Below are 26,734 nucleotides of genomic sequence, written 5' to 3' on the forward strand. Positions count from 1 at the left end.
ACCCTATTGTAAAATGACCTCTCAGCCTGTTAGTCATAGAACCATACGGTAACGGGAGATGTTAATGCTAGAGCCTTATACAGTGAAGAAGAGAGAGGAATTGTAATATTGAAATTACTTTAGGGATATGGCCACATGTTAAAATATTTTACACTGAGACTCAGTGGAATAAAATTTTACATAGGTACCTCACTTACAACAAAATATACCCAGGGCCTTTTAAAGTTCTAATTACAATCAAAAAGTGATCAGCTAAAAGCACTCATGTGTAAAATTAGCTGTTAGTGTAGACATGTGTAAAATAAACAGAATTAGAAAAAAAAAAATTAAGCTCTGAAGGACAGTAAAGGCAGTTATTGGGATTAGATTAGATGCTTGCTCTGTAAATAAAAAAAATTATGTGAGTTAGCTTTACATTTGAAATCTTTTTATGCGTGTATAGGAGTGATAATTCTGCAGATATTATTAGAGATAAAATACACGTATTAAAAAAAGGAGATTCTGACCCAGCAAAGCTTACAATCTGAATGGGAGATAGTGAAATCAACAATCTGATCCCTAAAGACCATAAAATGCCCAGTTCAATACAACCCTGCAATCATTAAATGAGCTGTAAATTCAATTTTGACATAGGCTCTCTTAGTTCTGGTCTTTAACCCCTTAGGGATAGAAGCAATTGTCCAACTTCTGAACCGAAACAAAACCTAGAATTTGTGCAATTTTAGCTCCACTGTAATTTTAAGGGTTTCCCTTTAAGAGCATCCATTCATAGTATAGAATGTTTTAAAGGACAGAAATATCTTTCTTTTAATATCCTATATGTGTAACGATCACAACATTAAAGGGATACTCCATCCCTTTATATTGGGCATTAGTTATTGAGTACCCTTAAACTGTAACATTTTAAAAACTGTAAAATAAAGAATATACTTACCTTGAATCCAACACAAACCCGTCTCCAGCAAAAGTGGAAACACCTCTGAATGTTCAGCATTTCGAGCAGAAATGCTGCATATACAGACTCCTGCCACCATGACCACTTCCAAAAGCTGAAGTGTTAATGGTGGTGGTGTTAATGGTGGTTTTAAGTATGAATAAAATGTTACAAATGATTTTACAAAAAAAACAAAACACATTTATTCACAGTTTTACAAATAATAATTGTTACACATCAACTTTAACTAAAAAGGGTAAAAAAAACTCAAAATAGATTCGCTTATCCATCGTGACTGTTACATGCCTCGTACATCTAGGATTTAAATACATTTTCTGGTAGTTAATGCCAACCCTGACCCTAACCCAACATTAAATCTTACCCTACACTAACTAACCCAAACCATACCTTAACCCTAACCCTACCATAACTTTAGCTCTACACTAACCCTTACCTGGGAAATCCCTCTTATGATGTCAGCAGAGGGGTTAGAAAGCACTCTTTAAGAGCTCTGTACTGTGTAATTGCAGCATGAGAGGGAGATCTCTATCCCATGGCACAGCCCCTGCAGATCACAGTGTGATTGGTCCTGGAAAGTAGGCACCTCCTAACAGGGTTTATGAGTTATAGAGGGGATGCAACTGTAGTTTTTGACAGTGCTATAAACTGTTAATATGGCACAATATTTAAGAATTGTGATATTAACATATTAAGGTATAGATTTAATATGAACACAAAATATTTAACGTACAGCCACGTGTTTCCAGAAGAACTGTCTAAGCTTTTGAAGCCCTTAAATTTGTTTACCGTATATACTCGAGTATATTTCGAGTTTTTCAGCACATTTTTTGTGCTGAAAAACCCCAACTGACTTATACTCGAGTCAAAGTCTGTATTATGGCAACTTACATTGCCATAACACAAACAAGGACCGCCGGGCTCATTACAAGCCCGGCGGTCCTGTTGGGGGCTGCAGAGAGCTCTTACTTACCTTTCCTGCAGCTCCTGTCAGTTCCCTTCTCTCTCCTCCGGTTTGGTCAGCTCCCCTGTCAGCTCCACTTTAAGTCTCGCGAGAGCTGCGAGAGACCGCAAGACTTACAGTGGGAGCTGACCAGACCGGAGGTGAGAGAAGGGAGCTGACAGGAGCTGCAGGAAAGGTAAGTAAGAGCTCTCTGCCAGCCCCCTCCTACACAGCCCATCCACTGGACCACCAGGGAATGAGAGCCCCCCTCCCTGGCCAGCTAACAAGCAGGGAGGGGGGACGAAAATAAAATTAAATAATTAAAAATATATATATATATTTAAATAAAAATAAAAAAAAATAAAAAAATAAAAAAATAATAATAACATGTTTTTTTTTAAATATTTAAATAAAAAAATTTAAATATTAAAATAAAAAAATAAAAATGCCCTCCCCCCACCCAGTTCACACACACACTACACACTACACACAAACACACACTCATACAAACACACACTCTGCATTATATACACACACTCATACACACACACACTCTGCATTATATACACACACACACTCATACAAACACACACACTGCATTATATACACACACACTCTGCATTCACACAAACACACACTCTGCATTATATACACACAGAGTGTGCGTATATAATGCAGAGTGTGTGTTTGTATGAGTGTGTGTGTATATAATTATAAAAATCACAGAATTTCATAGCCCCAAGTTTTACCCTCGACTTATCCACGATGCATAGCATATTTCACAATTGTTGGTCACAAAACTGCACTCGACTTATACATGAGATCGACTTATACACGAGTATATACAGTAAATAATATTGCATATGTAGACATTAAACCTTCAATGTGATCTTACCTTTAGAAGCTAGGTAGACCTCATAGAATGAATATAAGTGGATGCCAATCGAAAGAAGTAAATAAATGGTGAATTCCCAATGAGGCAGTGGAACTATATTCATTACACCTGACTGGTCCTGTAACACAGAAAACCAACATCCCATTATAGAGACATCACTATCCCATCCAATAGCTTGTATTATAGAACATTCCTCTAAACCCTGGCATGAATTGAATCCTTTATTTACTGGTCTATGATACTTTTAGAACTAAAGAATAAAAAAAAAACAGGACAAAAACCACAGCAGGACCCAGGTACGTTTTTAAACTGTACCCAAATGGTTTGACTACTTACTGGGAGGGACCTAGGGCACTGCTGGCACCATAACCACTACACTGGGCTTTATTAAAGGGACACTATAGTCACCAAAACAACTTTACCTTAATGAAGTAGTTTAGGTGTATAGATCATGCCTCTGAAGTTTCACTGCTTAATTCACTGCCATTTAGGCGTTAAATCCCTTTTGTTTCTGTCTATGAAGCCCTAGCCACACCTCTGGTGGTGACTCACACAACCTGAATGAAATAATGGTTTAATTTTCAAAAAGATGTAACTTACTTGAAACGTTTTTATCTCTTGCTCTGTAAATTGAACTTTAATTACACAAAGGAGGCCCCTGCTTGGTCTATCAATCTATTAACAGAGCAGGAGATAAGAAAATTAGAATTAAACAGAAGTTGTAATAAAAGGAAGTGTAAACATTAGATGACTCTTTACAGGAAGTATTTAGGAAGGCTGTGCAAGTCACATGAAGGGAGGTGTGACTAGGGCTGCATAAACAAAGTGATTTAACTCCTGAATGGAAGAGAATTGAACAAGGAGACTGCAGGGATATAATCTATACACCAATAAAGCTTTATTAAGCTAAAGTTGTTTTGGTGACTATAGTGTCACTTTCATTCTTTATTTTTGCTGTGCTTGAGATAACATACGCATGTCAGCAATGCCACAACAGCATTTGCATACATTTTAAAAACAAGTATTCATTAACAGCTGTATGACATTCAGATGTAAAGCACACTTTTTTTTTTGATGAAAAGTCGATGAAACCTGTTAAATACATGCTGGGTATTTACATCCGACATCAATCAATTGGTACGTTACGGCATTCTTAAAGCATATTAAACTGCTGCGCTTTGATATCAGGTTAACCCTAGATTATCTGTGATGTATCTGAAATCTAGCTGGTGGCTCACTCATGTGCCAGTGTGTGTTTCAAAGGTTGATAACAGAGATGGCATTAGTGTGATGTAGAAGTATTAAAGGTACAGTACATAGTTGAACATAGTGTGGAACAGGCTTAGGTACTGTTGTGCTGTGTAATGCTGGCTGGTAGTTTGAATGCATGTCTATTGGGTGTGTGACAAGATTTGTACGGTAAGCTATACCCAAAGGCTTAGTATATAAACATGCTGAGGCTAAACAACAGTCTACAGATAAAATATCACCTCTCATGGGCGCAACTACGTCCCACACATCGAAAACCCGATCGAGACGCTCACCCGGGATGAGAGCACTACGGGCCCAGACCCACAAGTACCAGCCACACACACGGGGGGCCGCCAGACACCCACGACGCCGACGCATACCCGATCCATGCAAGGCCCACTGCACCGCCCCGACAGGGACGACCCTGGACCTCAAAGGTACCCAGGCTAGTGGCATGAAGGTACAAGCTCTCCTACAGCACCAGGGCAGGAGGTACATCTCAACTCCACGACACGGCACTGCTCCCCGACGACAGGCACACTGACAGAGAGGAGGGCACCGACACTGACCACAAACGGACCCCCTGTGACCACTCGGCCTCCCTGGCACCCACGTGTGCTCAAGGTCCTGAAGGACTACCTAGCAGATTCCCTGCGCTTCCCGATGCCAGGAGTCGGTTAAACGTGGACTTAACATGCCCTTCCGTGCCTCAGCTATCAGACCAGCTACACACCGATAGCAGCCACAGAACCTGATTGTGCAACTGTTAAAGTATTTTCTCTGCTAACATGGGACTCGGACACCAGTGTCCTACTAAATCGTTATCCTGAATGTCTATGTCTAGATTGCATACCATGCCAGCTATGTCCTCTTTTTAGCCACAATAAGTAAGATTCATAAGCGAGCCTGTAAGATAGTACACTAGAACTGCTAGCCTATATGCTTGTCCAGCTAATATTCACAGTAATCAGCTGCCGCGACTACGGCTTAGACATACACAATTTACCTACAGCGGTTGACACACAACTAGGCAAAAACATCCTACTATTGTTAGCAAGTACATAGCAGGTTCTGCACCATTCACACACAACGCCAGCCTACTCAGACATAGTATGTTCAGCTTGACTACCCAATACGAAAGTGCACCTACGTTTCTACATCTAGACTGATATGATTAGCTAACACTCAGGGTCACTTACTGTTCCAGCGTATTCTAAGTTCAACTGTTAAGCCTTTAGTAATGTACTAACTAAGCATGATACTTAATACTCAAACGCTTATTTCTCGAATCGTTACCTCTTTTATTTAAAAACTATATGCAAACCCAACATGCCACAATACTGTTATGTTATGACCATTAAAAATGAGCCTGCTGACGCTGTTGTGGTGATACAGGCACTGTTGTACCTACCTGCATATTAAAAAAAAAAAAAAAAAAAAAAATATCACCCTGGCTCATCGAAAATTCATGAGCTGGCACACGCTCCTAAGACCAACGACATGGCCGGCTCGATGCTTTGCGGGTGGTGGCGGACACATGGTCAGCCGATGCCTGATCTGCTGTGACAGGGTGTTAGTGTCTTTCAAGGCTGGGGCTCTGGCGATGTCTCTCCAGACGCGTCTCTGGGCTCCTCGCTGGCTTTCTGTGGGCTGCTTCCTTGTCTGGTTAGGTTTACCTCTTTGGGCATCAGGAGGTGAGTGTACTCCGGGATTGGGCGGGCGTTGCTTATTCTGGTTTGCTGCTGGGAGTCATTGCTTGGCCCTCTTCGGGGCTGCCGCTCTGCAGGGAGTGCGTAGGGCAAGAGTGTGGTCGGCCCTGCTGTGAGAGTGCCTCGCTCGGCGGCGGGATCATTAGTTACAGGCAGGGGTGATCGTTGAGTCAGTCTGTTAGTGCAGCAGCCGCTGTGGGTCCGGTTAGGCCTCCGCCGCTGCCCTCCTTTAGCTTGGCTCGTTGCGTGGGTGGGTATGATATCACCGGTTGGGCTGCGATGAAGGGAAGGAAGGCCCCGGACTCTTCTGACCCCCTGGGCCCGTGTCTGGATGCCTCGCTGGATGCTCTGAGCTCCGCTGTAGAGCATTCCCCTCTGCTGACTCCGGCGCACATGGCGTCCGCCATCTTGTGTAGTGCGGTCGGGCCATTGAGCGTGGCGGTGGCGTCTTTCGGCTCTGGCTGCCTAGCCTCTGGGTGAGGACCGGGGTCACCCCCACCGGTCCATAGGGGGAGGGACAGGGCCGGGTCCCTCCGGATTTGGGCCTCTGGTCGAGGACCGTCGGGCAGGATAGTGGGGCAGCGGCCGTCCACCCCTCTCACCGCCGGCACAGGCCCCAACTTGATCGTCGAAGGCCTCACCTCCAGGGGACTGCAGCTCGGTGAGCCAGTCTCACCCTGGATCCAGTGTCTCCGTAGTACAGAAAAACAGTGCTGTTGATCGGTATTCAGGTCGTTTTACATAGTTTATAGGCTTAAACGTGTGTGAATTGCAGGAGCTGATCTGGCTGTGACCATCCAGCTCGGCGGTCCGGCCCCGCCCCCCCTATAGTGTCACTTTAATTATGTTGCTTAGATAGTTCCTTTAAAGGGTTACTCCAAGCATAATAATCACTGAACCTGCTGTTCCCTAGTAATGGGTCAAAATGTTTAGTAACGGTTTGCCACTATACCTAGGTTCCCACTAGGTTCCAATGCGCTCTTGTGGCCCAGTGACACCTTTCCAGTTTCTGCAGAGCTGCTAAACCCGTAAGACCCCATGGTCAACATTCATAGGCTGAGGCATCAGCTGACCATTCTCATTCAACGACTGTCATTCTGTGCAATGAAAGTCGCACAGCATTGACATTAGTCATCCCGAAACTCTATGACGCTACCAGTGATCAATTCACTTAAGTGATTATGGTGCTTAGAGTAATCCTTTAAGGTCATTTTAAATTCTGTACTCACAAAAACCTTTGGAATATTGGCCAAGTATTATCACATGCTCATACTGAAAAGTTAACATAACATGACAACAATTTGTGTAGTCTAGTGATTTGTATTAAGTATTTTTACAGCTACAATAAACGTATACAAGGGGGCCTCAAATACATTCCACAATATACACTTACCATTGTAAATAGCTTTATTTTTTTTTCAGTTTTCATTAATTAAAGCAGGACATGACAAAACAGAAAATGACTTGGAAATTCAAATAGTAGCATTACAAAGAAAAGTAGGGAGCCAAGAAAACTCAGCTAAATACACAAGAGAGCATGACATGCAATAGTAATATCAGGCAACAAACTATATAATAACTAAAACATATAATATAATTTGTGGAATTAAACAAATAAGAATCTAATCAATATAATATTTATTTTTAGAAGGTCAACAAATGGTAGTTTGAGTAACAGAAAGCAGAATAACAATAAATAAATATGAAGAAACTGAAATGTTATCTGTACCGTACTATTGATGTGGGATTATTAAAAATCCTTATTGTACTTGTATTGAATTATTGTACTAACTCCATTTTAACTTTATACTGTGACAATCCTCCATTTTGTCCTCTTAACCTGACTTCCTCAATCCTCCATTTTGTCCTCCTAACCTGACTTCTTCAATCCTCCATTTTGTCCTCATGACTTAACTTGTTCATTTTAAAACTACATTACGTGACTGAACTTCTCAACCCAATTAGTACAGTAGACAAAGACTGTGTTTTCCTGCAAGGACAAATACCAGGAGGTGCTGGTTACTCCTTAAGACTTGCTGGCTACTCCTTAGAACTTGTAAGATAGTATAGTTTGAAGGCCACAGAACACAGAAGTAATGAAATGTTCTATTCATAAGAGACCTTGCACCTGGACATGAAGCCTGATATCATTGACCGTGTAAAATGACGCTTAGGACCCCCTTATCCCCACCCGTGTCCAGAATAATCCCACCTCTGGTCGGTGGACACGGGACTAACCTCTTAATTTTTTGAACCAATAGGTAAGACACTAACACCGACACTTAACAATTAATCCAATTGATGATGTTTATTTGCTGATATTCTAATAATCAATGATGACGCAAAATGCCTCTTAAAAGGGCCTGCGCGCCCGCTTTTTCTGCACTTGCCAATAAACTTTCTCGAAGTTATTTTAACCTGAACCTTGTGTGTCAGACTTAATTACTTCAGCGTATATACGCAATTTAATTTTATTGATTTGGACAGGAACAGATAGACATTTGAACATTTTGGTTTACTTTCAAAAAGTACCATAACAACTTGGCGCCCAACGTGGGGCATCGGGCTATGTCCGGCCGGTGAGCCGTCCTAAGGAAGACAAGGGTGGACGGAGGAATCCGGGGGGAAGGAAAGGAGATTGATCACCTCCAGGTACACGGTAGAGACTTCTGCAGAGCCACCGGTATGTTCCGGCCCCTTTGATTGACCCGTCCACGTGTCTGTGACTGCTTCCCGGGAGGACATCAAAGACAGGTAATATCTTGCCCGGTGCCTCGTTACTCACTTGTTTACCTGCATTTTAGTCTATCTGTTGCCTGGGTGTGTTTGAATTGTTTGCCTGTTTCCCCATTTTGAGATAAAGGGGGGGTGGACCTGCAGGGGATTTGCCTGGGGTTCTGTCTTGCTTGTTTTCCCCTTTTTGGGATAAAGGGGGGTGGAACTGAGGGGACTTGCCTGGGTCTTCAGTGTGTCTGTCTATCTGTTTGTATTTTACCTCTTTTGGGATAAAGGGGGGGTTGACCTGTGGATGTGTTCCTGGGGGTCTTCTGTTGCCTGTTTACTTCTTTTAGGAGTCTCGTGGCTGTGGCTGTATGGAAAAAGAAGTTTGTGGAACTGTGGGATCTGTGTAGAATCATAGCTTCCTGTGATCCAATTTTGTGTCACTTTGATAGCCTAGCTAGCTTCACTGTGCGCTTTCGGACCATCCAGCTCTAGTTGAGTTGGGGACGTCCTGACCCGGACCATCCAGCTCTAGTTGAGTTGGGGACGTCCTGACCCGGACCATCCAGCTCTAGTTGAGTTGGGGACGTCCTGACCCGGACCCTTCGGCTCTAGTTGAGTTGAAGGTCCACTGATTATTTAATTGTGGTAGGAGACTTAGCCTTGTGGCAGGGGACTCAGTTTCCTGGGGGGATTCAGGCAGGCATTGCTTGTTAAGCACATGTAAAAGGAAAGGGATTATTGTTGATTTCATTTGAACTGTGATGCATGCACTGTATTTCAATTGTATTGTTGTCTTGTTTGTCTAATTAGGAGTCTCATGAACTCCTGTGTCTGTCTCTAAGGATTTTCCTTGCCTTTCATCTTTTCTATACTTCCTATATTATTATACTATCCACTCCCATTCCTCTTAAAAGAGAAGTGATTGGTCACACACTTCTCACCTCGCTCCAATCCGTGTCTACCACCCCGGGTAGGCGGATTCAGTGACTAGTCTACGTTTTGGGAAGACGCACCTGAGAAAGTCCCACGGTTCTCGGGTGGCAGTCGAGCATTGTAGACGTTCTTGTTCAGTTTTCTCTCTCTCTATATCTAGGACGCTGGTATAGGGGTAAAGGGATTATGGGGCAGGATTTAAGCAAGCCCAGTAAGGGCTGGTTAGCATGTGATTTGGTAGAAAACAGAGAGGGTGAGGAGATGGTTAAAGGTGTTGAAAAGATTGCAAAAGTATGTAAAATTACTGTACCAACGGGTGGAAGATTGCAACCAGAAAGTTGGCGTAAGTTACTGGCAGAAATGAAAGGCAAGCTTACAGATAATGGTTTATTAAAGCATGGTGAAGCTGAAGCATGGTACAGAGTAGCAAAGGCTATTCAGTTAGAAGGTTGGGTTGAGGAAGAGATAAATCACAAAGGTGTGAAATTGTTTGTGTATCATCAGAATTGTGTTGCTGGGGTCTACCCTCAGCCAGCGCCCCAAAGTGGCGCCCAGGGGACGTCTATCCCCAAGGTTCAGTCAGCAGTAGGTGATAGCCAGCTGACTATGTTCCCCACTCCCAATCCTCCTAACACCCATCCCGCCACCTCCCCTGTCTGCCCGGTCCTGAATTCTGATGGATCTTTCTTTTCCCCCTCCCCGTCCCTAACATTCCCATCATCCTCATCCATCCCTACGCTACCTGCTGTACCTCTCCCTAACATTTCATCTGCCATTCCTTCCCTACGCTCTCTCTCCGTTAATGATCCCCTCCCCTCTTCATCCGCCCAGCTAACCACCTCTTCCACCCTTGCCCCAGCTCCTCCCTCTACACCCACCCCTACCAATCCCTCTCCGTCCCCTCCCATCTCCACCCCAGTCCAATACCCCACCCCCTTCCCCTCCCCAGCCTGGCCCTACCCCTTCCCATATCCCATGACCCTGCCCTATCCCGGATATCCACTACCCCTTCCCCAAGCCACTCCCCAGGTTCCGGTCATGCCCAGTCCGGCACAGTCTGCCCCGGATGTGCCCTCATCCAATATGGCCGCCACTTCTTCCCTTAATCCTAATGCAGTACCTTTTCCGGCCACCAATATGGCGGCCCCCAGTACAGCCCTGATGCCGGTAATTCCCGGTGACTACCTATCTGGTTATGATCCGCTAGCCACCCCTGCATCTGGGACCCCCTCTCATCCCCCGGTCCTGTCACCTTACTCGGGCCCTGCCCGTAAAAGAGCTCAGATCATAGAATTAGATGAGGGAGAAGAGGATAGGTTATCCCAGGACTCGTTGGAGGCTGCAGGAGCCGCTGCAGGAGCCTCAACTCATCGTTCTATCGATGACCCCTTTGGACACAAGGGTCGGGGAGAACGGGCCCCTCCTAAATATGTTGCTTTTAACCCCACTCAAGCTAGTGCATTAATGAAATCACTCCCCGACCCAGAAAAACAGCCTATGCCTTTTTACCGAGGGATAGTTCAAATTCAAAAGACCTATTCCGCCGCATGGCGTGATTTGCTGAGCATTTGTGCTATTAAAGCAGGGGATGCATACTGGCCGAGCATGGCCCGTCACCTCAGTACAGATCTGCTTTCCAGTGATGTTGATTACCCCTCCGGGGTAACCTTTTGCACCCAATTAAGAGAATGGGCTAAAGACAAACTTGCAGATCAGGCTGCTGGCCTCACTGATGTTATTCAAGATAAAGGAGAATCAGTAGAAAGGTTCCATGCAAGACTGTATCAAATGTTCACAGATTTAGGATTTGATCTTACTGACAAAATTCATTCACAAATGCTGTCAGGTGCGTTTGTCCAAGGTGTTAAAGACTCTATACGTAAGGGAATCATTGCTGCACGCCCTGAATATAAGGTTATTCCCTTGGATACCCTGCTTTTAGTTGCTAGAGGTTTGGAATCTGTTCAGACCCCAAGGAGACCCAATCCAGCTCCCCTCATGGTGGCCCGCGCTACCCCCATCACCTCTGGCACCAAGGGAGTCAAGTTAGAGGATGTAATTTGTTTTAATTGTGGGGCTCAGGGACACTACAGAAGTGATTGTCCGGAACCTAAAAGGGAACCAGGGGCACCCAAAAAGTTCTCCAAGCCTGCCCCAGGCCCCAAGACCGTGAAAAAGGTTCCAATTGTTGAAGAACCAGATGATTAGGAAACTGGCAAGCCTGTGTCTGTAACCCCTGTAATGGCAGTGTCTACAGGGGATAAAGGGGGGCCACTTGCCACAGTGACTTTGCCCATTGAAGGCCACCCTACCACATTCCTTGTTGACACAGGTGCAGCCCGTAGTGTTCTGCGAGAACAAGACCTGCCAGACCCATCTTTTCTGTCAAATATTGATGTCTCTTGTGTTGGAGTGGATGGCCAGCCGAGACATAGCCCTCTAACAACTCCACTACGAGTTGGTTCTAGCCTGCTCGCTCGCTTTGTGGTATCCTCCACATGCCCAATTAACCTGTTAGGTGCTGATGTCCTCTCACGCCTGCAAGCATCCATCACCTTCACCCCGGACGGGCAAGTAGAAATGTTCACACCTCTATCTGTATCAGACACCTCAGCCCTGTGCTCCTTGCCTCTGATGCTGCATTTAGAAAAGCCCCGTGAGGAAGCAGCAGAATTAAGGTCCAATTTCCCAGAGGAATTAAAAACACAGGTGCCCGCCAAGTTATGGTCCTCAGGCCCAGAGGACATAGGTCACCTAAATGTTCCCCCTGTGGTGGTAAAGCTTATTTCAGGAGCTAAGTTACCAAGAAAACCACAATATCCATTAAAACCAGCACAGTCTGCTGCAATTTCTGTCCACATCAAGGCACTCTTGGAGAAGGGTGCCCTGGTAAAATGTAAATCTGAATGCAACACCCCGTTATTTCATGTGAAGAAGAAAACTCCAAAGGGTGAGCCAGAGAAGTACAGGATGGTTCAGGATCTCCGTGCTGTCAATGAAGCTACCGTCCTGGACACCCCTCTTGTACCAAATCCCCATACTCTGCTCTCTGGAGTCCCACCATCTGCAAAATTCTTCACAGTTATTGACCTGGCCAATGCCTTTTTCAGTGTCCCACTGGACCCATCCTGTCAATACCTGTTTGCTTTCACTCATGAGATGCAACAGTATACCTGGACTGTCATGCCCCAAGGGGCACAAAATTCTCCAAGTCAATTTGCAAAGGCCATGGGTACCATCCTTGACCCATGGCAAGCTGAGCACCCAGAAGTTGTCTTGCTTCAGTATGTGGATGATCTACTGCTGTGTGGAGATGATATACCCACTACTGAAAGGTGTTCAATTAGTCTTCTTTCCTATTTGGCAGAACAGGGATGCAAAGCTTCACTCATCAAGCTACAATTCTGTCAATCTTCAGTGATCTTCCTTGGAGATTGCCTATCTCAAGGTACCAGACATCTTACTCGGGACCGGGTAAGAGCTGTTCTGGACATTCCACCTCCAAGGACTTCAAAGTCTCTTCATGCCTTCCTAGGCCTCATTTCCTACTGCAGAGCATGGATCCCAGAAGCCTCTCTGCTTATGCAACCTCTCTATGATGCTCTTAAGTCTGACCCGTTCTGTCTGACCAATGAAGCTCTGGACAATTTCGATGCTTTAAAACGTGCCATTGCTTCTGCTCCTGCCTTGGGCCTACCTGACTACTCCAAACCCTTCAAATTATTTGTCTCTGAAAGACAAGGCCACGCAACAGGAGTTCTCACCCAAACGAATGACTTAAGAGGCCGCCAGAGGCCTATTGGATATTTCTCATGTCAACTAGACATTGTGGCCAGAGGGACTCCTTCCTGTCTCAGGGCTGTTTTTGCCGCAAGAGAGCTCATAGAAAGAACCTCGGACCTGGTCCTTGGCCACCCTCTGGTTGTTTTGGCCCCTCATGACATTTCTGCTATTATCAACCAAGTCCAGCTCAAGCACGTGTCTCCAGCCAGACACCTGCGCCTACAGTGTCATCTTCTTTTGCCTGACAACATTTCCATCCAAAGATGTCAAGTGCTTAATCCGTCCACTCTTCTTCCACTCCCTGAGGGGGGTATCTATTATGGATTTATCACAGATGAAACCTACATCTACCTGCTCTGTGGATGTATCAAGAAAGTCATGCATCCACATTTGTCATTCTATGAAGATGAGACACCTCTTTGTGAAGGCCCGGATTACGCCTTCTGCACCATGTGGTACAAGCCAAACATTTCCCCCGAACCTTGCTATGAAGATGAGCTTTACCACTGGACCGATGTAAAGCTCACTGCACAAAACTTCTATTGTGACTCTGAAGGTAATAGCATGGTCTTGGTCCAGCTACCTCAACAACTCAACTACCTCTACCGCCATTGGGATACCGCTATCCCACATATTCCTGTTACCAAGTTGAAGACAAGGTCATGGAATGATCTTGGGCCCATGGCAAAACTATGGGCCACCATGAATGAAGAACAGCTACAGGAAAATGGTATTGCCAAATACCCAACAACTGACCTTCTGGAAGCATGGCCACGCCATTTCCTGGAAAAGGAATTTCAAGACCTGGTCATGAAGAATGATTATGACCCAGAAACACCTCATGACTGTTTTGAACAGATGAAAATGGAAACAGTGCACTTACCAACTGTGCATGAGAATCCATTACCAGATCCGGATTTTACCCTGTTTGTGGACGGATCAAGATATGCCGATGAAGGAGGAACATATCACACAGGATATGCCGTAACCACAACAGACGAAGTCATCAAATCATCATCCTTACCGCCAGCAATGTCTGCGCAAGAAGCTGAATTACAGGCTCTGACTTCAGCATGCAAAATTTCCGAAGGAAAACGTGCCAACATCTATACAGATTCAAGATATGCTCTGGGTGTGGCACATGACTTCGGCCTAATTTGGAAGACAAGAGGATTTCTTACCACCGCCGGTACACCAGTCAAACACAGCACTGCAATCAAGGAGCTAATGGATGCCCTCCTACTTCCCGAAGAAGTGGCCGTTTTGAAAGTCAAGGCCCATGGGAAATTGGATACAGATGAAGCAAAGGGCAACCATTTAGCTGATCAGGCTGCTAAGCTAGCAGCCAGGGATCTGCAGGAAGTGGATGAAGAAGTGTCCGGACAAGAAGAAGAAGAAGAAGTCCCTATTTTTGCTCTGCAAACTCTTCCTACTGATTTGCGAATTTTACAAGAACAGCAAGCTGCAGTCACTCCTGAAGAAATCCAGAAATGGAAAAAGAAAGGAGCTGTCCAAAAGGACGGAATATATTACAACAACTTCAAATTTTGTCTTCCCAGAAATCTGTATCCAGCAGTTGTCCAATGGGCACATGGGCCTGCACACCTGTCAAAAGAACTGATGGCCGCCCTCATACAGAAGTATTATGAAGCACCTGGAATCACAACATTGATCAATAACTTCTGCAAGGCCTGTGTCATTTGTGCAAAATGCAATCCAGGAAGACCAATTAAGGTGCCTGCGAAACACCTGGCAAAGCCCATGTACCCCTTCCAGCGAATTCAAATTGACCACATCCAAATGCCCAAGAGTGGGCCCCATGAATATGCACTAGTAATAGTGGACATGTTCTCAGGCTGGCCAGAAGCCTACCCAGTGGCCAATATCACTGCAAAAACAACCGCAAGGCGCCTACTTACAGATATTGTATGTAGATTCGGACTCCCAGAAGTCATTGAGAGTGATCAAGGCCCAGCCTTTACAGCAACTGTGACTAAAGAAATTTGGACTGCCCTAGGGGTGACTCTAGCCTTCCATACCCCTTACCACCCACAAAGTAGTGGTAAAGTGGAGCGCATGAATGGCACTCTAAAAACCAGAATGTTAAAAATGTCACAAGAAACAAAGATGCCCTGGCCAGAAAGCCTACCAATAGCTTTATTTAGTGTTAGGCACACACCTAGAGGGAAGCATTCACTGTCCCCATATGAGGTTCTATTTGGGACAGCACCCAGACTAGGTTGTTATTATCCGCAGCAGTTGCAACTCCAATCAGATGTTTTAGTAGACTATGTAACTGAACTTGCAAGTGTCTTAAACAAAATACATGCCCAAGTTTTCTCTTCAATTCCAGATCCCGAATTGGATACAGGTTCCCATAACCTACTTCCCGGAGATTGGGTCCTGGTCAAGAAGTTTGTGCGGAAAAATACCCTAGAACCGAGATTTGACGGTCCATTCCAAGTTCTCCTGATTACCGCAACCTCCGTCAAATTGGCCGGTAGGCCAAATTGGATCCACGCTTCCCACTGCAAGAAATCTCCTGCCCCAGAGGAAGCGAATATCGCACAAACATGTATCTCTGGTGCATCTTCTCCTTAATTAGCCTTATGAAGGCCCAGCAAGTAGCCATTACCAAAGATATTAGTGGGTACACCTTCTGGTATAATTCATCGTGCACCCAGGTGGCTACTTATACCTTTGACTACTGTGATATTGTAGAATGCCCATTTCCCACACCACAAATCCAGAGCATCTATAGAGATATTCCTCATTCGAAAGACCCATATGTTTGTGTAGTTGACAAGCAATGGGGGCACAATTGTGACCATTGGGGGGCGGCGGGATGGAATGCCGGGCCTGCCTGGGGTTACAAACCAAAAAGTATCTAAAGTAGATGATCATGGTAGATCCCTCCTCCAGAGGATGACTTTGAGAAAGCCTGGGGGGAGTACACCAATGAAATTAATTCTTAACATTGAGCATCCAAGCCCAACAGATGCGGACCAGTATGTGATGGGAATGTATTGGAAAAAGGGTTCCTATAAAAAGTTAGGGCATTTCTACCTTAAAGATATGTGCAACTCTTCTGAGTGGCACGGGGCCACCCATATGGTCCCTAACCCATTAAAACCTCATATCCAGACCTTTCAAGACATGATGGCCATTGCTAACCCCACTTTTGAAGATACCATGGCCGCTGAAACAGGTTTTAATGATGTAAATCTATGGTTAGAATGGATGAAATATAATGCTAATAAGCATAATAGAACTGCATGTTATGTGTGTGGCGGTGCCCGGCCTCACCTGGGTACCGTGCCTTTAATCCTACCAGTAGATATAGAAGAATGTGTTTTAAGCCTTTTTGCCTATCACTATAATTTTAACAGGTCCATATGTATTGCATGGACAAAGGAGTATCCTCTCCTAACCCAGGATGTCAAACCCCCAGATGGTATTACCGTGTATAAAGGTAATTACACTTGTTATGCTAATTACGATGGAATAGGTAAATTCTTGGGTAACTTCTCCAAGGGGTATTGTGCTACCTACAGAAATGTCTCTATGGACTTGTTGCAGTTTCACACCAGGTCATTAGGGGATATTTACTGGTTGTGTGGGGATTTACAGCTAAGATCCAGAATGGACAAGCAGTGGTGGGGGGAGTGTACTCTAGCGAAAGCTATTATGCCTATACATATCATTTCTGACACACACCTCGTCACCCATGGGTCCAAACACACTAAGGTTAAGCGTGACGCCCCAGTGAAAGGAAGTTTTGATCCTCATGTGTATATTGATGCCATTGGAGTGCCTAGGGGGGTACCCAATGAGTTTAAAGCCAGGGATGAAGTTGCCGCAGGATTTGAATCAATTTTTACCATAGTTACCGCAAACAAGAATTTGAATTGGATAAATTACATTTATTATAATCAACAGCGTTTTGTTAATTACACCAGAGACGCCCTCCAGGGGTTGGCCGAACAGCTGCAGGCCACATCCCAAATGGCTTTCCAGAATAGAATGGCCCTAGATATGATCTTAGCCGAAAAAGGAGGGGTTTGTAAAATTTTGCCCGACACCATGACATGTTGTACCTATATCCCAGAAAACACAGGCCCTAATGGTAAAGTTACATTAGCCATAGAAAAGTTAAACGACCTGTCTGAAGAATTAAAAAGGAATTCTGGGATAAAAGATCCCTGGGAAAGATGGTTTGGTTGGATGACAGGATGGCAAAAGGCTTTAATGCAGATTGGTATGGCTATACTAATTTTTCTTTTTATTTTTGCTCTTCTCTTTTGTTGTGTCCTCCCATGTCTGAGAAAATCCCTCATGAAGACTGTTGACCAAACGGCACCCACTTTCACCCATCTCGAAGTTGATGACCAAGACTTCCAAGACGTCAACTCACCCTGTCTGCCGCTGCAAACAATCCCTTTCGTTGATAAAGTGCAGGAATTCTAGGAAGGGACTAGCTTAGGGACAGCATCTGTCAGTGAATGGTAAAGGCCCCGTGCGGAGAAGTGGTGGGTTAGCTGCCATGGGACACCCATGGGTGTGAAGTGTTCGAGAGCCATACTGATGGATGAGTTAGCCTATTAGGGTCAGCTCTAGGGACAGACTTGCACTTTGCATTAACACCTAGCTAGCGGCCACGGGGTTTCTGTGCCTTTGGGTTAACACGTCTTCTGATACTAACATAATAAAGTTTTTTTTATCTCTTAGAATCTAACATTTCATAGGGGGGACTGATGTGGGATTATTAAAAATCCTTATTGTACTTGTATTGAATTATTGTACTAACTCCATTTTAACTTTATACTGTGACAATCCTCCATTTTGTCCTCTTAACCTGACTTCCTCAATCCTCCATTTTGTCCTCCTAACCTGACTTCTTCAATCCTCCATTTTGTCCTCATGACTTAACTTGTTCATTTTAAAACTACATTACGTGACTGAACTTCTCAACCCAATTAGTACAGTAGACAAAGACTGTGTTTTCCTGCAAGGACAAATACCAGGAGGTGCTGGTTACTCCTTAAGACTTGCTGGCTACTCCTTAGAACTTGTAAGATAGTATAGTTTGAAGGCCACAGAACACAGAAGTAATGAAATGTTCTATTCATAAGAGACCTTGCACCTGGACATGAAGCCTGATATCATTGACCGTGTAAAATGACGCTTAGGACCCCCTTATCCCCACCCGTGTCCAGAATAATCCCACCTCTGGTGGGTGGACACGGGACTAACCTCTTAATTTTTTGAACCAATAGGTAAGACACTAACACCGACACTTAACAATTAATCCAATTGATGATGTTTATTTGCTGATATTCTAATAATCAATGATGACGCAAAATGCCTCTTAAAAGGGCCTGCGCGCCCGCTTTTTCTGCACTTGCCAATAAACTTTCTCGAAGTTATTTTAACCTGAACCTTGTGTGTCAGACTTAATTACTTCAGCGTATATACGCAATTTAATTTTATTGATTTGGACAGGAACAGATAGACATTTGAACATTTTGGTTTACTTTCAAAAAGTACCATAACACTATATACCTCTGCGAGAATAATTCCAAAAATGTATCACAGCTTAGTGGAGGCATTGCTTTTTTGTTCAAATTTATTAAGAGGATCATCAGTAATGCTTGCCTTTTTAATAGTGGTAGAATCAAAGAATGGAATTTATCAGGTGTAATCCCAGAGCTAGGTTTGTGACATCACGGTGTTACAATAGTTGCAGGAAAGGACGAAACACAGTATGAAGAAACAGCAGTAGAATGTTACTGAATTAGCCCCGCAAAATGGAAAAAGAAAGGGGAATAAGGTAAAGGCTTATAGATTTTTACGGATGAACTGAAGAAAAAAAAAAACGTGTAGGTGTGAGAAAGAATGAGACAGCAGGATGACATGAGTGGGATGTAACAGCAGGAAGGCTGATGGTTAGAAAACACAATACAGCAGTTGACACTGAAAATAAACACAACTATTGAATAGAAAATAAACTAGCTGGGGGGATCATACGGGTCTGCAAAGTGACACAATCTCTCCCAAAGAGCACGCTGGGTCATTCAATGGTGGCACGCCCTCGTATGGAGAGAGATGCAAATGAAAACATTTTTTTCTCTCTGGTTACTGAAAAGCATTAAAACTTAAAGTATTCTTAGCCTTTTTCACAAAGAAAAAAGTTATTTTTGTAGTTCATAGCAGTGAGATGTATGCAGGGTTTTTATAGCATTTCTATAAAGATGCAAGAATACCTTAAAGGAATAGTCTGAGAACCATCAACACTACAGCCCGATGTTGTGGTTGTGGTTTCAGGATGCCCTGTTGCTGTGTCAGCAGAACAGTTTGATAATCACCTGAATTCACACAGCAACCCTTACTGCCGGAGACCTTCTCAAGTAAGTAGGAATTCCTATGTTGCACAAACTGGCCAGCACTTTCAGCTCGAGAAGACTCGAAGCATTGTGTGTGACCTGCAGAACCAAGGTAAATCAAACAAGGTCTGTGGAATCGGTACACAAACCTCTGACTGAGACCCTTCATTTATGGTACCACAACACCCCTCCACAGCCCTGCTGTGTCAAAATATGCTAAAGGGGTTTGACAGATTACGCCAGGGCACACCTGTTGCCTCCATCCCCAATATTAGGACCTCCATCAATTTGATAATACACCCTACTGAGGAGATAGCCAAGGCATTCAGGGAATGATGACTGTGAAGGATTTCCCAGTAACCGTTCGGTTATTTGCTCTCCCTGCTACTTAATTCCCTTGTTGATTCGTTTTATTTTGCATGTTCGGTAAATCATTTGTTTTACCGAACGAAGACCACACTGGGTACTAATTAGAACGTGGAACACTGTGTAACCATACGAAAACCGCAGACTAATTGAATGCTCCTAGGTGGCTGCCATTTCGTGTATACAAACGCACGTGTTGAGAACAATGGACGGTGGCCATCTTGTCTCCCGAACGCGGCCAGCGGGACTTGGTCGTCGAGTGCCTGGAACTGTTTTGGACATGGCACTCGCACGAACACCGGTCTTTATGGAAGTCCTATACGTACTATTTCCACATACGGTAGATGAACGGCGTTCAGGAGTTTCAATCAAACAAACAAGAGGAGCATTCTGCACGAATCAGCTTTACTCCATCTATGGCGGTTTTCGTATGAATCCATCCGAACGGAGACCAGCTCTTGCCACCAAATCTATGGAACTCTTTGTCGAATTCAACCTCGTGGCAGACCGGTCAAAAATTAATTAGTGTGCGAAAAGTGAGATACTCAACCTACCTGTACCACTAGCAGGTGTTCAACAATTGAAGAGTAGATTTTCATTCCAGTGGCAACTGACACCTTTCAATATGTGAATATCACCCCTTACCCCAAGGATCTTTATATGGCAAATTTCACATTTCTATTAGAGTCCATTGAAGGAGACCTTGGGAAACGAATCTTCTTAAATTAAGTTGTTGGACAGAGTAAATATGGGAGGAGTGGGGCTTCCTAACATCCTACACTACTATTATGCAATCCACATAGGAAGGATCTTGGATTGAACTAATCCGTTCCCTTCCAAATTCTAGGTCCCCACTGAACAATCATATACTGATATTCCCCTTCAGGAGTTACCATGTTTTTTTCCCTTTTCAAGGGAATTCAATATCTGACTATAAACTGACTGACTATAAAGACGATCTTGCTGGTCTACAGGAAGATTGCTCACTTTCCCTTCACTACCCAGATACACATAATCCACTATTTACAGCAGGACAAAAATATTAACATTGTCTGCAAATATAACTCCACCAAAATGGCCTTTTATACTCATTAGTGGTCTTTTTCAAAATTAAAAATTCAAATCTATCTCGAGCTACTGGGCTCCAGGCTACCCACAATCTGACAAATCTTCCAATATTTTAAATTAAAACACTTTCCAAAAAATCGCAACATTCGAAACTCAGATCCTAGATGTGCTATGAAATTCGAACAACTCTGCCACAAGGACCAGCCGCTGCCAAGCCGAACTTCATTGTTCTACAACCCTTACTACATCCCCGACTACACTATTCTACACAAGTTTGGAATAAAAAATTACCGCTCTCCTTTTTGGAGAAAGAGTATATAAATATTTCCTCATTTACATTCCAATTCCACTTTAGTGTTCCACTACAGGAATCAAACTATAAATTGCTATCTAGATGGTACATGACACCTTATGACATTCACCTATTCAACCTGGCCCACTCGTTGTAGGTGTGAGAAAGAAATCTGGACATATATATATTGGGAACATGTACCGAGGTGAAGGAATAGTGGAGAGAGATCAGAAAGATAGCTACAAGGGTAACTGGACTAAACACCCTGCTTAATCCAGGTACAATAATTATTCAAGCATTTCTAACCCCACTAGCTAAATATAAACATTCCCTGGCTGATATCTAGAAAAAGAGACCAGTGCAGCAGAGGTGGAGGTCCACCATGGAGCAGCAATCTAGAATATATTGTAAGTGGGGAGGGGGGATCCTAATCTACCAAGACACATGCCAATGCCCAATACTTTGATACACTTTAGGAAAGGCATCATCAATGTCTGTAAGTCTGCCAATATTGCATAGAGACCATAGCAGTAACATGTTTGTTATTGTAATTACAATTGTAATTTCTATTGTTTTTAATTTCTCTAGTAGTTTTACTGGTTTTACCTTTATTTTACTTTTCTTTTATAATTTCTGCTTACAATACAAATGTATCTATACACACTGTGTTTCACAGGCACAATATCTGGTGAGAACCTGGAGAGAGATATTAAGATTTGAACACACCAGTTAATATGCCTCAATCAAGTCCTTATGATGGTAGTTATAGTCTTTGGAATGTGATATATTATACCTGTTCTACTTATGCAATGAATATACCACAAATGCCAAAATATGCTGTGTACTATACTAGACAATAATCACGGTGAAAAAGCTGAATGTTATGTACTCTATTATGAAAACTTTTTCAATAAAAATAACTTTTTTGTAAAAAAATAAATAAAAATAAAATGTCAGTGTTAGAATTCGAAAAGTAATTCTGGCAAGGAAAACGTGCTATTATGCATACATTTTGCCTTTAAAAATTAGTCTGCCTCTGTTCATTAAACTGTTCCCCAACCCAGTCCTCAAGTACCACCAACAGTCCAGGATTTATGTATTTCCCTGTTTTATTCCAATGGAGATATAGACAAAACCTGGACTGTTGGTGGTCCATGAGGACTGGGTTGGGGAACACTGTTGAAAAGCACACAATAAAAATTTAAAAACATGTTGCTTTATGCCTTTTAAGCTATAACTGAATTAATGGAGTCATAAGATATTTTCAGCACAATATGCACTAACACAACAGAGATTTATGGAAAACTGTAAATGTGATTAAATTATACAAATACGGAGGTGTGCAGGTATTGCTTTTTTTAAATTAATACAACAATCAATAAAATCACAACATATAATACTGAAAAAAAAAAGTAAAGCTAAAAAAAAACCATACCTTTTCCAAGTATGTTAAGATAAACAGTTAAATATAATTATAATGCATATTTTAAAAATCATGTTTTTATTGAATATCTTGAACAGTAAACACCTTCAGTTCTGTCTCAACATATTTTTTAGAAAGTAGACATTATTCCAGGCACTTAAGGTGTATCCATAAACGCAAGTATCTTGGAACAGTCTATAAGCGCTTGTACACTGTTCCAACAAACCTGTGTTTATGGTTACACCTTAAGTGCCTGGAATAATAATTAGTTTGGTCTGTCTCAGGTCCGGTCGCACCCTGGGGTCCAAGGGAGTGCAGTGTACCTTGTTCTATTTAACATCTTTTCTGTCAGCATGTATGGGTGAATAATTAAAAACTTTAAAAAGTAACTTCAAGCAGCATGGTGCATTAGTGTAGAACCACTACACGAGGTGTGACTTGACTTTGGCAGATGAGCTTACATATCAGTTGTACCAAAAACCTCTGCTAATTAAGTGTATATAGGGGTTTGTTTATACTTTTAAGTAAATCTGTCATGACAAATTCACCAATTGCTAATATCACCTTAAAGGGTTACTCCAGCAAAAATAGTGTTTTACGAAACCATTCTTTTTTGTTGGAGTAACTCTAGCTGGGTTTATTTATAAAGAAATAAAGCAAAAATATACTATAATCCCACATAGGGGCCAAGTTCTTTCCGCAGCTTGAGATCCTCCTCTGGTCCTGTCACTATTCCTCACTGGACGGGAAGGAACGTCACAGAGCAGGGGCTGAAAGAAGTACTTGGATGGGCTGTGCCACTATTAGTCATTTGTCGCCAGGAAAACGCACAAATAACATTAGCCATCCTGGCTTGACCGATGATTCTGCTTCTGTAAAGTTGCACCTCCGACAGTAAAGTTAATTTATTGGTAGGTACAGCATTTCTCTGTAGGTACACTCCAAAGCAGTGAAGTGGTAATGGTGCTTGGAGTAAGTGGCACTGTCATTTCTGAATTTCATTTAGCTTTCTTCCTTATTCCGGATCTCAATATAGGGTGCCTCAATTTTGTTCTCCTTTGTCCATGATGTCTACAGTCTGCCCTTCTGTAGAATTATTTTGACTGATGGATTGTAGTTAATTACCTTAGCAACTGTGATGGAACACTATAATGTCAGGAATACACACATACATATCTGACACTATAGTCTAAAAAGCATCATTTAGGTTTAAAGTATTCCATTGCTGTGTCGGTTTTGCCACGACTGGGCCCGCCCCACTCTGATTAAATGGCAGAGATAATCAAATTTGACGATCTCAGCCAATCCAATGCTTTCCCATAGGAAATCAGCATCTCCTCATAGAGCAAAACCCTATTTCTGCAGGTCAGTCCCAATTTTCGGGTACTGTTTCGCTGTCCCGACTTTGTTTCCTGGTGTCCTGCTTTGAGGAACAGCAGGACATTGTCCCCGAAAAGTGCATGCACTGCATTCATCCAGGATAACCTGCAAGTAATTCGGGCAGACCATCCCCTGTTGTGCGGTAAAGCCTGTATTATTAACGACATGACTAATAAGGTTATGGAAGGGTTAGCCCAGCGCTCTCAAGACAATCATTGGACACAGATATATGTAAACTGATAATAGCCGCAGAATGCCTAATACTAATATGGTTATTACCTAAAGTGACAATTCAATAGGAGTTTCAAATTTAAGGTCAAAATATGCAATGAGTACATCTCCTATATTGTGAAGTTTCTATAAGACAAAATGGACATGACAGCAAATTATAACATTACAACAAACTTTACAGCATTTCACGCATAAGAACATGTACTTGGAGAGAGCAAAAAATGCAGTCCGTATGTTTTATGATTAAATCACAAAATATGCAGCTACATCACATGCATAATCCATAGCCCGGACCCTGCATGGAAAGACTCCTCTATAAAGATTATTGCAATCCAGAACTACATTTCTAAATATCTGGTGCCCCCTAGTGCTTATTTGATGCTCCATGTTTAAATATATAAAAATAATTGCTACCTCTATGACAAATATTGCATGACACAGATCATAAGTAAACAAACAGGGGCATAACAACCAGTGGGAAACGAATACGTTGCCGTACCGTCTCATTTGACTTGACCAGAATAGGAGAAGCACTGTTAATCTCTTAGGAAAGACAAAATTGTTGACAAGAGGTAACTTGATTGTGTAAATAACACGGACAGAAGGGATGGCCCTAGCAGAGCGCATCAGTCAGGAGCACTCAGACATAACTGGGGGTATATTGAAGCGTTAAAGGTGCTGCAAGTGTTACTGTTTCTCATGCTTAGAATGATATCAAATATGTTTATTTTTACATATGTTCAGTACATGTAACCGCTGTCAATGAAAAATAAAGAATTAAAAAAGAAAAGAAAACATTTCTACAATTATTGGACTTGAACCTAAGATTTCTCTTTTTTATGCATTAGGGAGAAAGTAAAATTGATGGGCATGAAAAAAAAAAGAGAGCGACATGACGCAGTATATTCTGAAACCTAGGTTGTTTTATACAATCTTTTAAACACCACAAAATTGTAAATTAAAAAATATACATCCAAGGTGGGGGATATCAAGAGCATTTGATGTGGTGGATTGGTCTTTTGGCATTTTGACATTTAAAGGTAAGACACAAGCACCAAAGCATCTACCACAGTGTACCACAATGTACCCACCTGCAAAGGTGTTATGTAAATCCAGTACACACGAGTGCTAGATGTCAGGCTATCCATATACTGAGTCACTGACTGAAGAAGCTGACTTGGTGAAACAAATTTCAGAGAGAGAAGAGACCCTGTTATATATTAATCCTACTTGTTTTATATTCTGTTTTAAAATACTTGCTTTTATAGATTTGTCCCTTATAATCAAATTTACATACTACCATCTTACTGAGGAAATCTTGTATACATAACCATCAAAGGTGAGCGTCGCCCTAAAATAGACGCTTGCTCATATAGCAAAGCCTGCAAGAAAAGGCTCTAGTACACGTGAGTGCAACCAAGTTGCTACCTTCTAATATTTCCTTCTTGGATATACCACACAATATGTTTCTTTCCCTAGTGCTTGCATATACCGCCACTGTATAAGGGAGAGGAGTTCCATTGGAGGAAATCAGTCCCTTATTTAAGACTCAACAGTTGCAAATTATAGCCAATACTTAGGCTCTATGTGAGTTGACATTGCTGTGGGTGCTATAGAAACTGTGTTTGTCTGCACTATTATGTGTTTAGTTTTTTATCTTATTTTTAAAAAAATTATTTTTGTAGTGCGTGAAAACATAACAAACGAGCATGTGGTGCCCCGACGGCATTCCTCATGCTTTTCAAGTAACAGTTGAAACAGTAGGGCATGTGTTAGTTCTTGCACATTTTTTTATTATTATTATAATAAGTCATGCTAAAGTTAGACAGGCTGATTAAGCAATTTGGCAAGGTCTAGGTAGGCTCCGACAATTCAAGATCATTATAAGGGTTAAACCAACTTAAACATGTAACAGGTTATTAATTAAATGTTGAGTAACATGCTAGACAATACCTAATACCCAATCTGCTCTAGTTATAGTATAAGTAGTGTGAGTACAGTGTGCTAGTTAATTAAGCAGGCTAGTGCAGGTAAGTTAGTTAGTTAAGCTAGTCACAGGCTAAACATTCTGCGTAAAACTAGTAACATGCATGTTTAAGTAATGCCAGATGAGATTTGGCGTTTACAGTTCAATAGGTACACATATTGCGAGGTGGGTGACCGGGCTGTGGGTTGCTGCCAGCAGTGACAAGGTCCCATTAAGTTAGCCCCTTCAGCCTATGCCCAACTGGCGTACGGACCTGTCCAGCATGAGGGTGACTCGCCTGAGGGCGGCACAATCAGTTGGTGAGTTGATGCCCGGCCACAGTTCGTCTGAGAGGCGGTTCATAGGTTATTGTGGTAGTCCCTTCGTGTAGCTTATGACGGGCGTAGGTATAATGGGGCTCTGCACTCCACAGCA

The 26,734-nt window shown here is 42.7% G+C and overlaps 1 protein-coding gene across 6 annotated transcripts in view; it reads right to left on the minus strand.

Moving 5' to 3' along the window:
• HHAT (hedgehog acyltransferase) overlaps nucleotides 1-26,734 on the minus strand; it is a 523,006-nt gene that overhangs the window by 384,304 nt on the left and 111,968 nt on the right. For all 6 annotated transcript variants that reach the window (XM_063443865.1, XM_063443864.1, XM_063443868.1 and 3 more), the window contains one exon: nucleotides 2,791-2,908. In XM_063443865.1, the coding sequence (XP_063299935.1) occupies nucleotides 2,791-2,908 (118 nt within the window). The remainder of the gene's footprint in view (nucleotides 1-2,790; nucleotides 2,909-26,734) is intronic.

The sequence above is a fragment of the Pelobates fuscus genome, chromosome 2, assembly GCF_036172605.1.
Source record: "Pelobates fuscus isolate aPelFus1 chromosome 2, aPelFus1.pri, whole genome shotgun sequence".
NCBI lineage: Eukaryota > Metazoa > Chordata > Amphibia > Anura > Pelobatidae > Pelobates > Pelobates fuscus.